At 41.4% G+C, this 16,264-nt stretch overlaps 1 protein-coding gene across 1 annotated transcript in view; it reads left to right on the top strand.

The window, feature by feature from the left end:
• LOC130293222 (5-hydroxytryptamine receptor 3A-like) overlaps positions 1-16,264 on the top strand; it is a 48,377-nt gene that overhangs the window by 11,809 nt on the left and 20,304 nt on the right. The window contains exons 5-7 of the mRNA XM_056541725.1: positions 3,272-3,441; positions 7,612-7,769; positions 8,173-8,383. Of these exons, the coding sequence (XP_056397700.1) occupies positions 3,272-3,441; positions 7,612-7,769; positions 8,173-8,383 (539 nt within the window). The remainder of the gene's footprint in view (positions 1-3,271; positions 3,442-7,611; positions 7,770-8,172; positions 8,384-16,264) is intronic.

The raw sequence follows: 16,264 nt of genomic DNA, 5'->3' as shown, positions 1-16,264 counted from the left end.
TGCATCAAAGGAATGATGGATGAGGACATATACTTTCAGATGAGAATCTAATTTCCTCGGCCTGGCCACTGAAAGTGGGCAGTGGATGGATATTCCAGCCAAGGAAACAAGTGGCTCAAGAAGAGGCACACTGAAGTTCTGGAGGGGCCTATCCAGTCTCCAGGCCTAATCCCATAGGAAATTTGTGATGGGAGCTGAAGGTTCGAATTGCCAACCATCAGCCTCAAACCTTAATAGCTTGGAAAGGATCTGCAAAGAGGAGTGGGTCAAAATCCCACCTTAGATGTGTGAAAACCTCATAATCCACTACAAGAAACATCTGACCTCTGCGATTTGCCAGAAATGGTTTTGCCACAAAGTACTAAGTCATGTTTTGCAAAGGGGTCAAATAGTATTTCACCGAGTAAAATACAAATTAGGTATTTCATAAGGCAACAGATTTACAACATTTTGAAATGTTTTTTTGTTGTTCTTATTCTGTCTTTCACTGTTTAAATAAAAACCGACCATTAAAATTGTAGACTGGTCATTTCATGTCAGGGGGTGAATATACAAAATCAGCAGGAGATCAAATATTCAATAAGCTAAGATGGCGGAGGAGGGTCCCCTTACCTGCCTCCTGCCGCCAATCGTCGATTCACTGATGCAGCCTGGCTTAGGCTGCATTCACATTGGGGGAGATTTTTCAAAACCTGTGAAGAGGAAAACTTGCCCAGTTGCCTATAGCAACCAATCAGACCGCATCTTTCATTTTTAGGAAGGCCTTTGAAAAATTAAACAAGCGATCTGATTGGTTGCTATGGGCAACTGGACAACTTTCCCTCTGCACAGGTTTTGATGAATCTCCCCCATTATGTTTGCTTGCTACTGCTGCCGAATCCACTCCCTGAGGAAGCCATTCAGTGGTGAAACGATCGTTGGGGTTGGTAGGTAAGGTCTGGCATTCTTGTTCATTTTGGTCTTTGGATTTGGTTCTCTCGTTCATTCCCTCTTCGCCCTCGTGCTTGCGTTTAGCAGTATTCTGGTGCGACTTTACTTTTGATACCTACATCTTATTGCCCTCAGACCTCATACTTATGTTTATTATCCCTTTTATGCTGAGTTCCAGTCCCTACCTACCTATCTGTAGTTTTTTTCGGTGTCTTGCTTTTATCATGTATATGTACTGTTGTTTTTAATTGATGATACACTTTAATAAAGATTTTGTTAACTCTTTTTCTACATGCTGTTCATTTGTGCATAATTTTTTCTGTATTTTTGGTGGTGATCCACTTTAATAAGCCGACTGGAGTCAGATAGTGACTTTGGTCGGTTCATTTTTGCCCCATATCCAGTTTTGTGACTGGAACTAAATCTGTAGTATAATATGGTTTTAAGTCCGGTCACAAGACCGGATACGGGGCAAAAATTAGCCGACCAGTTTCACTATCTGACTCCAGTCGGCTCATAAAAGCGGTATTCCAGTAAAAAACAGGTTTTTCATATAAATTGGCTCCAGAAAGTTAAAAAGATTTGTAAATTACTTCTATTAAAACATTTTAATCCTTCCAGTATGTATCAGCTGCTGAAGTTGGGTTGTTCTTTTCTGTCTGACAACAGTGCTCTCTGCTGACACCTCTGTCGGTCTCAGGAACTGTCCAGAGCATGAGAGGTTTGCTATGGGGCATGCTCCTATTCTGAACAGTTCCTAAGACAGACAGAGGTGTCAGCACAGACAGAAATTAACAACTCAACTTCAGCAGCTGATAAGTACTGGAAGGATTAAGGTTTTAGGGTCCATTCACACGTACAGTATTCTGCGCAGATTTGATACGCAGGATTTGAAGTTGTGTTCAGTCATTTAATTTAGATTGAAATGTGCAGCAGAAAATCCTGTGCATCAAATGGGCGCATCAAATCTGTGCAGAATACTGTATGTGTAAATAGACCATTAAAGTGAATGGGTTTCGGCGCTCGTCCAGCTGGGATATGGGAGCAGCCTCAGTTAGGCTGTGTCAGTGGATCACTGATTATACTGTATAATGTGATGCCATAGGCGTAAAGAGGAAAAAACAAAAATACAAAAATGAAAATTGGCTGTATCCTTAAGGCCAAATTGAGATGTGTCCTTAAGGAAAAAACATTTACAATTTATTGGCACCATAAAATTTCAAACATCAGGCTTTTAGATTTATTTATTTTTAGATAAAAAAAAGGGGGTTAAACTATCAGTATTGGAGTTTTCAGTGATTAGGGGCACGTTTATATCAGCTACACATATGCGGACGATTTTGATGGGTTTTAGTACCAATACTTAGATCATTGTGACATAAATTGTATTGGTGGCATGCTCTGTTGTTTTCATGGAACTCTACTATATGTGACAGAAAGCATGTATGGGATCAGGGCTTTCTGCTTCTATGTAAACTCATTGCTCCTGCACCTTCAGCGATGATGCATTGAGAGCAACCGGCCTTGGGGATGTACAGTAGTGAACGGAAATGCATACAGTATTGCATGTATCTCTTCTCATTTCATATTCACTGGGCCGAGTGCAAAATGGACAACAAACAATCCTGTAAATATACTGTATGCATCACCGCTCACACATTCACTCGGCTAGATGCCCTCACAATTGTACAGTATGTGCCATACCCTACCAGCATGCAGGCAGGAGTTGTACTTTTAAAACAACTAAAGAGCCACGAGTTTGAGTACACTGATCTAGAACAAGGCTTAAAGAAAAAGTCAAAACGTATCTCTTATCCAAAGGATAGGGGATAAGTTTTAGATCTTGGGGGGCTGACTTTCCTTCACCGTGGCATGTCACGACCCCTGCCGAAGAAGAGGCCATCATGCCCCCTCTATATAGCTCTATGGAAGAGCCAAAGATTGGCAAATGGCTCTCCCATTGACCTATATGGAGGAAATGTGGCGGCCCCTGCTTTGGGCAGGGGTCGTGACGTGCCGCTGTGGATGAGAGCCGGGGCTCCAAAAGGGAGATTGCAGAGGGCCCCAGCGCTCGGACTTCCCACAATCTAAAACTTATCCCCTATCCTTTGGATAGGTGATAAGTTTTCTTCCATACTTCTACCATACTTCTCCTTTAAACAAGTGTAGGCATACTAATATCATTCTAGGCTATGTAGACTTTGCTATGCAACAAATGGTAATATCTTCCCAAATCTATGGGAAAATGTAAATGGCAACCCAGTATAGCCACCACTTCAGTATGATTTGCTCTGAATTCCCTGCAGAAACCATACTAATAATCTCTCATCTCTTTCCACAGTGTGAGTTCAGAAACACCACCATTTCGAAGTTTTGTCTACATTCACAACACAGGACTAGTAAACTACCAAAAACCACTCAGAATGTCATCCATGTGCATATTCTACATCTACTACTTCCCTTTTGATCAGCAAAATTGTACCTTGACCTTTCAAAGTCAACTTCACACCGGTACGTCATATCACTTTTCTTTAATGCTGCCAAACATTCTAAAGATTATAAGATTACAATGAGTGATTCTGTTGGATGATAGCAAGTGGAGAACGTGAGGAATTCACATACTCTCATTGACAAAAAAAAAAAACATTATTCACCCTGATAGAAAGGTCAAATTGCCTCAAAGCTCAGCATACAGCTAAGGCAGATATGTAAATATTACTGGTGTGGTCTGAATAGACACTGGGTCTTGCCACGAGATAATGTACAAGTACTTCCCCTGCTGCCCTATAAAAGGAGAGACTACTTTTGGCTAGTGTACCTCTTGGTGACAGCTAGATATGCCTCTATGATGTACTCAAAGACATTTTACCCAGTTGACAGACTTTGAGAGGAGGCCGATCAATGGACTGGGAGAAGCCGGATCATCATTTCAACAAATTGCCTGCCATCCAAGCTGTTCTGACTGAGCTATTAGGAGGTGTTCGGAGCAGTGGTTACGTAAAGGCCCACACAGTGAACAGACACCCAGACAGCTCAATCCTGCTGTTGCATATGACAGGAATCTGCATGCCTCCATGCCCAAATGTATTTCATCTTGTATCCAGGATAGAAGTGACCCAACTAGAGCCTCCTTCAACTAGAGCCTCCTCTTAATTGTACAGTTTCTCCATTATACTTAACATTTTGCCCTCATATTGTAACCACTTATATACTATATCATCATTACATAGTTACATAGTTCATAAGGTTGAAAAACACAAGAGTCCATCAAGGTTAACTTACTACCCTTCCCTGTTGATCAGGGGAAGGAAGATGTCGATCTCTCCATACTTGGAAACAAATAAATTCCTTCCTGATCCAAAATATGGTTATCAGAATAAATCCCTGGATCAACATCCCAACTCCAGAAATCTAATAAACATAACTTGTATATTATATTTTTCAAGAAAGGCATCCAGGTCCTATTTAAATGTGTTCAATGAACAAATCATCACAACATCATGTGGTAGAGATCCATAGTCTCACTGCTCTTACAGTAAAGAACCCCCGTCTGTGATGATCGTGAAACCTTCTTTCCTCTAGACGTAGAGGATGCCCCCTTGTCATGGTTATCAGTAGAGATGAGCGAACTTACAGTAAATTCGATTCGTCAAGAACTTCTCGGCTCGGCAGTTGATGACTTTTCCTGCATAAATTAGTTCAGCTTTCAGGTGCTCCTGTGGGCTGGAAAAGGTGGATACAGTCCTAGGAGACTCTTTCCTAGGAATGTATCCACCTTTTCCAGCCCACCGGAGCACCTGAAGGCTGAACTAATTTACGCAGGATAAGTCATCAACTGTCGAGCCGAGAAGTTTGTGACGAATCAAATTTACTGTAAGTACGCTCATCTCTAGTTATCAACCTAGGTATAGAAAGATCTCTGTATTGTACATTTATATATTTGTACATTGTAATCAGATCGCCCCTAATATGTATTTTCTCCAAACTAAATAACCCCAAGCTTGATAACCTGTCCTGTAATCCTCCCATACCATTAATTATCTTTGTCACCTTCCTCTGCACCCTCTCCAGTTCAGCTATGTCCTTCTTATGTACAAATGCTGAAAATTAAGCATTAAAATTTTAAAATGAAGAAATTTGGCTTGTACAATGTACATCATGGGATTTTGTGCCTTTCTCTAGTTCAACATTATAGGGCAGTGATTCCCAACCGGGGTGCCACAGGATTGTGAAGTCAAAATTACTATTTATTTATTTATTTATTTTAATTTCCCACCCCGGCCTGCGCGCCTGTGACTTCCAGGGGGGAAGGGAAGTATGTGTGCGCTTTGCTGTGCGTGCACACACAGCGTCCCCCAGCATCCCCCTCCCCCCTGCCGCCCAGTGAGTGAGCACCCTGGCGGTGCTCGGCCAGATTACCGTGCCGCTGTAGTGACCCGTGCCCCAGCCTTCCCCTCCCCCCAGCAGCGCAGTGAATGAGTGCCCTGCCGGAGCCCTGAGTCAGTGCCCTGCCGGAGAGGGGAGGAACGTGGAAGCTGCGCCAGATTCCCTTGCCGGTGTAATGAAGAAAAATGGCTTGCTTAAGGTACTGTACCCTTTCCACCCCTCTGTTACCCCTTCTTAACCGTGACCACCCCCCTCCTGTCACCCATGTCCACTCCCCTTCTCACCCATGTCATCCATGTCCACTCCTGTCATCTATGTCCACCTGGTCCCCCCCTGTCACCCATGTTCACCCCCCTGTCTGCCCCCCAGTCTATCCCCCCTGTCTGCCCCAGTCTACCCCCTGTCACAAATGTCTACCACCCAGTCAACCCCGTCACCCATGTCCACCCCCTATTCACCCCTCTGTCACCTCTCTTTTATCCCCCTTGTCATTCTTGCCCACCCTCCTGTCATCCCTGTTCACCCCCATGTCTCCCGTGTCCACTCCCCTGTCATCCATGTCCACCTTGGTTACCCTCTGTCACCCCTGTCCATTCCCCTGTCACACATGTTCACCCCCCTTATCCACCCCTCTGACCACACCCCAGTCTACACCTGTAACCCATGTCTACCCCTCACTATTCACCCTCTGTCCCTTTATCACTCCTGTCCACCCCTCTTTTAACCACTTGTCCACCCTCCTGTCATCTCTGTCCATTCCCCTGTCACCCATGTTCACCCCCCATTGTCCACCCCTCTGTCCACATCCTTGTCACCCATGTTCAACCCTCTGGCCCTTTGTCACCCCTGTTACTACCTTGTCATTCCTGTCCACCTCTGTTACCCCCGATGTCCCCTGTCACCCATTTACACTCTTCTACACCCCTCTGTCACCCATGTACACCCCTGTCACCCATGTACACCCTCCCAATGCCCCCTGTCACCCATGTACACCCCTCTACACCTCTCTGCCACCCAAGTACACTCCTCTACACCCTTCTGCCACCCATGTACACTCCTCTACACCCCTCTGCCACCCATGTACACTCCTCTAAACCCCTCTGTCACCCATGTACACCCTTCTGTCTCCCATGTACACCTCTCTGTTACCCATGTACGCCCCTCTACACCCCTCTGCCACCCATGTACACTCCTCTACACCCCTCTGCCACCCATGTACACTCCTCTACACCCTTCTGTCACCCATGTACACCCCTCTGTCTCCCATGTACACCCCAGTGTCTCCCATGTACACTCCTCTACACCCCCTGTCACCAATGTACACCCGTCTACACTCCTCTGTCACCCCTGTAAACCCCTCTGTCACCCCCTGTAAACTCTGCCACCACTGTACACTCCTCTGTCACCCATGTACACCACTCTGTCACCCATGTACACCCCTCTGTCACCCTTGTACACTCTGCCACCCCTGTACATCTCTCTGTCACCCATGTACACCCCTCTGTCACCCATGTGCACCTTTCCACACCCCTCTGTTACCCCTTTACACCTATATGCCCCTGTATTCCTCTGCACTTGTAAAAGGGGAATCTGGAGGCTTATGCTGGTAAAGTGCAGAGCCTAATAGGTTTGTTTTGCAGGTTTAACGGTGAATAGTTGTGGCTTGAAGAAATGGTCATGATGGCCTGGACCAGATGGAGAAAAGAAGGGAACAACGCTGATCAGAGAAGACGTCATTTGTGAGTTACTGTATAAAGAAGCACTGTGCATTGTGTAATTTTCCTTTTTTTTTATTTGCTCGTCAACTTTGGAAGGGGTGCCCCCACAATTTTTTTTATTTTTTTTTAGGGGTGTCCTGACCCGAAAAAAGGTTGGGAAACACTGCTATAGGGTAATATACATATAAAACTAATAGGTCCTCTCTACTATAGTTAGGGAGGATCTGTATAGGTAGAATGGTTTGCTGGTGGTGAGTAATAGCCCTTATCAACAATTCAACTTATTTCCCTTCTTTCCTTTTGTTTCTCGCTTTGGGTGGATATAGTACCTCTAGTTAAAATTATATGTCTAGAAACAGATACTTTAGACTGTAAAGTGACAGCACTAGTATGGGGTGAATTTAAAAGTTGCAAGGTTTAGTACAAATGCATTTTACCACAAAAATTAGCAATTTGTGAGTTTAGAGCTTCTCAAATCCCTCCATGTGTAGATAGATGTATATTTATAGAAACTATGAAAAACTTTCTATCTTTATCTTGTCATATAGTAAGTTCTACTTATTCCTTTGGATTGTAGTTGAACATATTAACGTGTCCATGTGGAGAAAATCGGAGGAAATGATGAAGGATCTGCAAAAGTTTTATGATAAAGGAGAATGGGAACTTCTCAGTATTAATTCCAATTACAAAGTAGTGGATGAACTGGGGCGCAAATTTGGCGTGGTAGAATACTATGTGAGTTGACTTGATGGCTATTCATTTTATCCATAGTATGCACATTACTGTACACTAAAGGAGAAACTTATCATTCCCCTACCCAGTGCAGTGTGGCAAAATTGTGCAAATTGTCTGAGTAAGCCCCGCCATTGCGCAAACTCCCACATTGTGAAAACGCTAAATTTGTGCAATTTTACCCTGGTGTAGGGAATAATAAATTCTTCCTTCTGTGTTTATTATATAAAAATAATAATAATAATCATCAATATGATCACCATGGAATTCACATTCGGCATTTACGTTATACCATAAGTACATGCTGCCATAATGCCATGCCATTATGTAATGCCATGGTGTCTTCATAGTACAGCAGTGAATGTTTTTGTATTGTTTTTGAATTGTTCAATTTGTTTGCATTTAGGTCAGCTTCAGGAGACATCCAATGTACTATATTGTAAATCTAATTATCCCCAGTGCGTTTCTCATACTTATGGATATCATTGGCTTTTACCTCCCTCCAGAAAGTGGAGAAAGGGTTACTTTTAAGATCACCCTCCTTCTTGGTTATTCGGTCTTTCTCATCGTAGTTTCCGAAACTTTACCTGCTTCGGCCCAAGGGGCTCCAATAATAGGTATGAAGTAAAAAAATATATATAAAAATGTCTGTAAATGTTAAATATCAAATATTTTTTCATTATAAACTAGAAGAAAATCTTAAAGACATTTGTAGTGATGATATTTTGTTTATGTTACCTTTTATACAGTATACCTGAGTTTTCATGAAAAGTTAAAGGGCAGGCCAGATCTTCATTGTCCTAGGATTAATAATAATTGTGGGGCATCCTTACTCCCAGTAACTGGGAGCAAGGATGCACATTAATAAAATAGTGCATTGAGAGTGCGGCAATACCGTTACTGTATGCAAAAAAAAACATATCAAAACAAAAAAAAAAATCTTCCATTATTAACCATTATTAAGTGCAACTGATTATTTTAACGTGTTGTTGAGGGGTTCTTACCATTTTTAGAAAGAAATATAATAAAGATTAAGTTCTTTTTCGGGGGTTCTCAAATGGGTTTTCCCCCAAAAATTGATAGCTTCAATTGCCCTGGAACCTTCAGGGACTTTTTGTTTTTGTGTGACCCTCTACATTTTGCAACCAGATGTGCCTTAGAGATTTTTTTGTTTTAGTGATGATTTGTGCCAAAAAAAAATGAACAAGCCCCATGAGAACTATTGAAACATCACATATACTGTATGTTACCCTAGGCAGGAAAAAGTGCAGCCCTGAACTGACTCACACCCTCTGTCCTTGCCTTTTGGGGTGCCCCGGTATCCCCATGCATGGTGCTGGTCCCTTCCTCACTTATAGCTTTAAAACTTGTGTATAACACAGTCTTCTAAGAACTCCAAATTCCCTGTATAACACTATTAGGTCACCTAGGAATGTATCTTAGAACTTCTAAGCAGTTTTTAAACCAAAGTAAGTGTCAAAACATTTATGGCTATGGGTAAAAAAAGGTCCACAATGTATCCTTTTGTGTGGCAGTGATCTATGCAACAGGTTTTGGCCTAGAAAGTGAAGAAGAAATGGCGTTTTAAGTCATTAAATGATAATCTCTTATTTGGAAACAATAACAGAATTGGCATCCTCAAAAAGGAAGAAGAAATGGCTTTTTACAAATAGTAAATCAAATAAATGAGCCATTTTAATATGATTTGATCTGTAGTTGTGCTGTACCCTGGTAGTAGAAGCAGCAGGGATGGTGGTAAAAGCAGTTGTGCCAGAAGGGCCACAGTATAAAACATTAGGACAAGGGATTTGGGATTGCATAGACCTGGTTGTAGTATGTGGCAGCAGTGGTGGAGTGGTGATAGTAGTAAGGCATTGACAGCAGGAGACATTGTAGTACTAGCAAGTCAACAGCAGCAATGGCATAGACAGTGCACAAAAATGACAGAAAATCCTCTATGCACTGCTTTTTCATGACAATAAGTGTACCACAAAAAAAAAAAGGGAAACTTATCCTGCAATTAAACAGATTTTGCTCTGATAGAACAGATGTAAAATGTCCCTCACATAAATCTTCCTCTAACTGCTATCTGTAATATAACTACTGAAGCTATGTGTATAGCCCCTTAAAGGGAACCAATCATCAGATTTTACCCTATATAATGCTTGGTAAAGCGTTATATAGGGTAAAATCTTTATTTTCACCATTCCCGGGGGATGCTCCTGCCCCCAGGGATGGTGAAGATATGAAGTTATAAACTAGTCACCGCCGCTGCCGTAAGTAGTCACCTGGGCGGGGAGCTCTCCTCACCTACTCCCGTTCTTCGGCCGGCAGCGACGCCCCCTCCGCTTGATTGATGGGCCACGTCATCGTTCCGCTCACTGAACAGACGGAGCAGAGTGATGACGCGGCCCGTCAATCAAGCGGAGGGGGCATCGCTGCCGGCCGAAGAACGGGAGTAGATGAGAAGAGCTCTCCGCCCAGGTGACTACTTACGGCGGTGGCGGTGACTAGTTTATAACTTCATATATTCATCATCCCTGGGGGCAGGAGCATCCCCCGGGAATGGTAAAAATAAAGATTTTACCCTATATAACGCTTTGCCAATTGTTATATAGGGTAAAATCTGATGATTGGTTCCCTTTAAGGACAATGGAAGTACATTTACGTCTATTGTCCGCTCCCCTTCTATGACACGCGCTCAGGAGCTGAGCGTACGTCATAGCGAGATGACAGCTGCAGGGACCCATGGCTAATGCTGGACATCACCGATCATGGTGGTGCCTGGCATTAACCCTTTAGACGTTGCAAATGTTTATGGGGACAAAAAAATTGTGAAAAAAAAAGTTAATAAAAGTAAATTATCCCCTTCTCTAATAAAAGTTTGAATCACCCCCCTTTCCCCATAAAAAAATACATGTAGACAAAAATAAACATAAATATATGTGGCATCGCCACATGCGTAAATGGCCGAACTATAAAAATATAATGTTAATTAAACCGCATGGTCAAAAATACCAAAGTCCACAATTGTGGGTTTTGGTCACTTTGTATACCCTAAAAAAGTACAATAAGATATTTTAATACGATTTTTTTTAAAGAAGTAAAACAAAATAAACCTATATAATTTGGGTATAGTTGTAATTGTATGGACCTAAAGAATAAAGATAAGGTGTCCATTTTACCGAAAAGTGTGCACTGTGTAGAAGCAGAAGCCTCCAAAATGTGCAAAATGGCGTTGTTATAAAAAAAAAACATTTACACCACAAATTATTTTTTTGGGGGTTCGCTGTAGATTTTGTGGTAAAATTATTACTTTACAAAGTAAAATTGGTGGCGCAAAGAACAAGCCCTCACATAGTTCTGTAGGTGGAAAATTTAAAGCGATATGATATTTAGAAGGTGAGGAGGAAAAAACGGAAGTGCAAAAATTTAAAAACCCTGAGCCCTTAGGCTTTAAAGGGGTACTCCACTGGAAAACTGTTTTTCCTAAATCAACTGGTGCCAGAAAGTCAAGCAGATTTGTAAATTACTTCTATTAAAAAAATCTTAATCCTTCCAGTACTTATTAGCTGATGAATACTACAGAGGAAATTATTTTCTTTTTTCAACACAGTGCTCTCTGCTGACATCATGACCACAGTGCTCTCTGCTGACATCTCTGTCCATTTTGGGAACTGCCCAGAGCAGCATATGTTTTCTATGGGGAATTTCTCCTACTCTGGACAGTTCTTAAAATGGACAGAGATGTCAGCAGAGAGCACTGTGTTCCAAAAAGAAAATAATTTCCTCTGTAGTATTCAGCAGCTGATAAGTACTGGAAGGATTAAGATTTTTTTATAGAAGTAATTTACAAATGTGTTTAACTTTCTGGGACCAGTTGATTAACCAAAAAAAAATGTTCCCCTTTAATACTGGCCTTTTTCCTGAGAGTTGTTTGCAAGGTATTGTACTGAAAAAAAGTTCAAGCCAATCTGGATTTGAGAATTATGTACCACAAAATTGCACTAATAAAAACTACAACTCATCCTGAAAAAAACAAAACACACAGCTACATTGGTGTATAAGTAATACATTTTGGCTCTCGGTATACAGCAACACAAAAGTTATATTTTTTCATAAAACATTGTTTTGTAATAAAAATACAAAACTATAAAACAAAAAAAACAGATATATTTGGTATCTCCACATTTCTACTGATCCGCAGAATAAAGAAAAAAAAGTTATTCATTATGGAGAATATTCAATATTGTAGCCACCAAAAATGATTCCTATAAAAACTATGAACTGTCCCACGAAATACACAAAATATAGGGTTTCAAACAGCCACAATTATGAAAAAAGAAGTAATGACTCCTGGAACAAAATTGTGCCAATTCTTAACCCTTTAGTGATGGTGCCTTTTTTTTTTTACCTTAAGGGGTTACTCCGCCCTTAGCCATCTTATCCCCTATCCAAAGGATAGGGGATAAGATGTCTGATAGCGGGGGTGCTGCCACTGGGACCCCCCGCAACCTCCATGCAGCACCGTTGTTAGTTTAGAACGCTGGCTGCGGCCCCAGAGGCTTGTGACATCACGGACATGCCCCCTCGTGATGTCATGCCACGCCCCCCAATGCAAGTCTATGGGAGGGGGCTTGGTGGCCCTTTTTTTCAAATCTGGCATGTGTCTGTTTAAGTAGTAATAACTTTGAAATGCTTTTACTGAGCAACGTGATTCTGAGATTGTTTTTTCATTGCATATTGTGTAATATTGTGTAATATTCATATTAGAGGAAATTTTTTAGCTGACACATGTAAGGTTTTTGTGAAAAACTCCAAAATATTGTGAAAAATTGGCAAATTTCTGCAGTTTTTTTCCCATTATTAGTATTATATTTTTTTGGCATTCACTGTGCAGTAAAAATTATGTTGTTATCTTTATTCTGTGGTATAGTTTTGGCTATACCCAATTTATTTAGCTTTTTATGTTCTTTTTCCTTTTTCCTTTTCACAACAAAAATTATTCATACTCTGACTTAACTTTTTAAACTTTACTTAACTCCTTAAGGATCAAGCCCATTTTGACCTTAAAGGAGAACTCCGGAATAGGAAAATTATCATCCAAACTGCCGGCAGTAAAAAAAATAAACAGGTACATACCTTCCTTCGCTCTCCCGGTGCCTCCGGTAACCGTCTTCGGTCTCCGCCACGATCCTGTTCCTGGTTGCCGGTGGTCGACTGGTCATACTGCGCTCAGCCAAGCACCGGCCGCAGCGAAGTCCCGAATCGGCTGGCGATAGGCTGAGCGGCAGTGTGACGTTCTCGGCCCCCGGCTGCAGGTGCTGGTGGAGTAAAGAATTATGTGTCTTGAAGCGTTCTCACACTGTCGCTCAGCCTATCGCCGGCCGAGTCGGGACTTCGCTGTGGCCGGTGATTGGCTGAGTGCAGTAAGACTCGCCGACCACCGGCAACCAGGAAGAGGATCGTGGCGGAGGCCGGAGCCGGTTACCAGAGGCACCGGGGTGCGAAGGAAGGTATGTACCTGTTTATATTTTTACTGCCGGCAGTATGGACGATAATTTTACTATTCTGGAGTTCTCCTTTAAGGACCAGGCCAATTTTATTTTTGCGTTTTTGTTTTTTCCTTGTCGCCTTCTAAAATCTATAACTCTTTTATATTTCTATCTACAGACCCATATAAGGGCTTGTTTTTTGCATGGCAAATTGACCTTTGTAATGAAACCCCTCATTATACCATAAAATGTAGGGGGAACCCCCGAAAACTTTTTTTTAGGGAGGAAATTTAAATGAAAACCACAATTATGCACATTTTGGAGGGTTTCCTTTTCCCACTGTACATTTTACGGTAAAAATGACATGCGTTTTTTATTCTGTGGGTCAATACGATTAAAATGATACCCATGACTAGATACTTTTATATTTTTGTACCGCTTACAAAAAATCAAAAACTTTTTGTGCAAAACCAGTAATCTTAAATTGCCCTAGTTTGACCACCTATAATTTTTTCATTTTTTCGTATCAGGCGGTATCAGGGCTAATTTTTTGTGCCACCACCTGTTCATTTTATCGATACCACATTTGCATATATAAAACTTTTAGATCATTTTTTATAATTTTTGGGGGGAATAAAATGTGACAAAAAAGCCGCATTTTTGGACATTTTTATTTTTACGCCGTTCACCATACGGGATCATTAACATTATATTTTGATAGTTCAGACATTTACGCATGTGGTAATACCAAATATGTTTATTAAAAAAAATTACGCTTTTTGGGGGTAAAATGGGAAAAACTGACAATTTAAATTTTTATTGGGGAGGTGATTTTTCAAATTTTTTTTTATTTTTATATTTTTCAACTTTTTTTTTTTTACACTTGTTATGTCCCCATAGGGGGACTATCTATAGCAATCATTTGATTGCTAATACTGTTCAGTGCTATGCATAGGAGACAGCACTGATCAGTATTATCGGCTATCTTTTGCTCTGGTCTGCTCGATCTCAGACCAGAGCAGGAGACGCTGGGAGACGGAAGGAGGCAGGTGAGGGGACCTCCGTTCGCCATTACAGATGATCGAATCGCTGCTGCAGCACTGCGGGCGATCCGATCATTTATTTTAACATGCACATTGTCGCAGATGCCGTGACCTGTACTGATCACGGCATCTGGGGGGGTTAATGGCGGACATCCACGTGATTGCGGATGTCTGCCATTACTGGCGGGTCCCCGGAACCTGCAGTGTATGACGCGAGCACCGCTCCGATGCTCGCGGTCATACACAGGACGTAAATGTACGTCCTTGTGCGCGAAGTACCGCCAAACCATGATGTACATTTACGTCTGCGGTCGTTAAGGGGTTAATCATAGTTTTTACCTGTTAGACTATACTACAGAATAACTGTCAGTATTACACTGGCTTTCAATCTGTTAGATCCAACCAACTTGTTCCATGTAGCAGGACCCTGTTCTGTAATACTACATTTTTATAATTCTTTTTAATGTATAACAAATATGAAATAGCTTTCGTGTACTTACAGTGTATATATTTCAATTTTTAGAGGTGTATTTTGTGGTCTGCATGGCTCTGCTCGTCCTCAGTTTGACAGAAAGTATTTGCATAGTTCGTATAGTCAATAAGAAAAATATTCAGTCTAAGGTTCCGAAGTGGATAAAGAAGCTGGTTCTGGAATATATGACCATTTTGCTTTGCATAAATGAAAAGCAACATTCTTTTCAGCCTAATATCAGCTCTTCTGATACATTGCAGATGACAGCAACTCCAAGCACAGGTCAGTCTACATAACATCTCTACAGTATGTGATGCTTACTTATTTAGGGTACGTTCACACATACAGGATCCTGCGCAGATTTGATGCGCAGGATTTGTAACTGCAGATTAGAAGCTGCGCTCAGTCATTCAGTTTACATTGAAATCTGCAGCAGAAAATCCTGTACATCAAATCCTGTGCATCAAATCTTGAGCATCAAATCTGCGTACGTGTGAAAGTACCCTTTAGTACATTTTTGTTACAGCCTGCTACTCCCTTGGCCCAAAAAGAATCCCACTTTCTTTCCTTTTTTATTTAATGTTTTGTTTGAAGTGCAGATAAACGTTTACGGAGTAGACCAGCTAACTGTATATATTTTTCTGAGCTCTAAGATTGCATGGCACCCTCTATTACAGTATACCGATTTAAGATACAGAATGCATAGAGTGCCCAAATAATTTTACCACCTAGTGCCCAATTATTAACAGCGTACAGGATAGAGCCCAAATAACAGTGCCTTACAGTTTTCTAAACAAGGCTGCCACTACTTGCAAATATAATATAATGTAATGTATACTGCTTGGGCAGCCCACACAATGCCAAGTAAGTACCTCCATATAGTGTTTACATCACACAAATCTCACATAATAGCAACATATTGTACGGTGAACGACATCTAATGCATGTGAGTGCATGTGATCCCTAAAGCCAGCAACTGGCTGCAGCAGCTCGTGTACAGTGTAACTGGCAGCTAGTGGAAGGATCAGTATGTTTTTTAATTGTTCTTTACTATTAGCAACATACATGTCTTGAAAACATGCTAGGTCCCTTTTAGTGTATTTTTCATGGGCAAATAACACATTGGGCCTCATTTACTAGCAATGTCAGGTTTTTACTAGTGTGAAATGTTGTTTCAGACTTGTAAGATTCCTCTCTATTTACTATTGGGATCACAGATTTACTAGTCGGGAACATTTTCTGACCAGCTTTTTCTAGGTGGAAAGTTCCAGCCATTTATTCACACGATGTTCTGTGAATTCAATAGTAAATATGTCAGTTTGTGAAACCATGCCCCTTTTTGGTCCATTCACACCCCATTTGTGACAGACCACACCCCTTTTTTGGCTTTTTATAATGCAATGTCAGGTTAGTTGTATTTTCCTGTTGCACACTGTCTGAGAAATGTCTCTTACAGTCTCAGACATGTCTCAGACATATCACAGACAC

The sequence above is a fragment of the Hyla sarda genome, chromosome 10, assembly GCF_029499605.1.
Source record: "Hyla sarda isolate aHylSar1 chromosome 10, aHylSar1.hap1, whole genome shotgun sequence".
Taxonomy (NCBI): domain Eukaryota; kingdom Metazoa; phylum Chordata; class Amphibia; order Anura; family Hylidae; genus Hyla; species Hyla sarda.
This window is presented reverse-complemented; position numbering and strand designations above follow the sequence as displayed.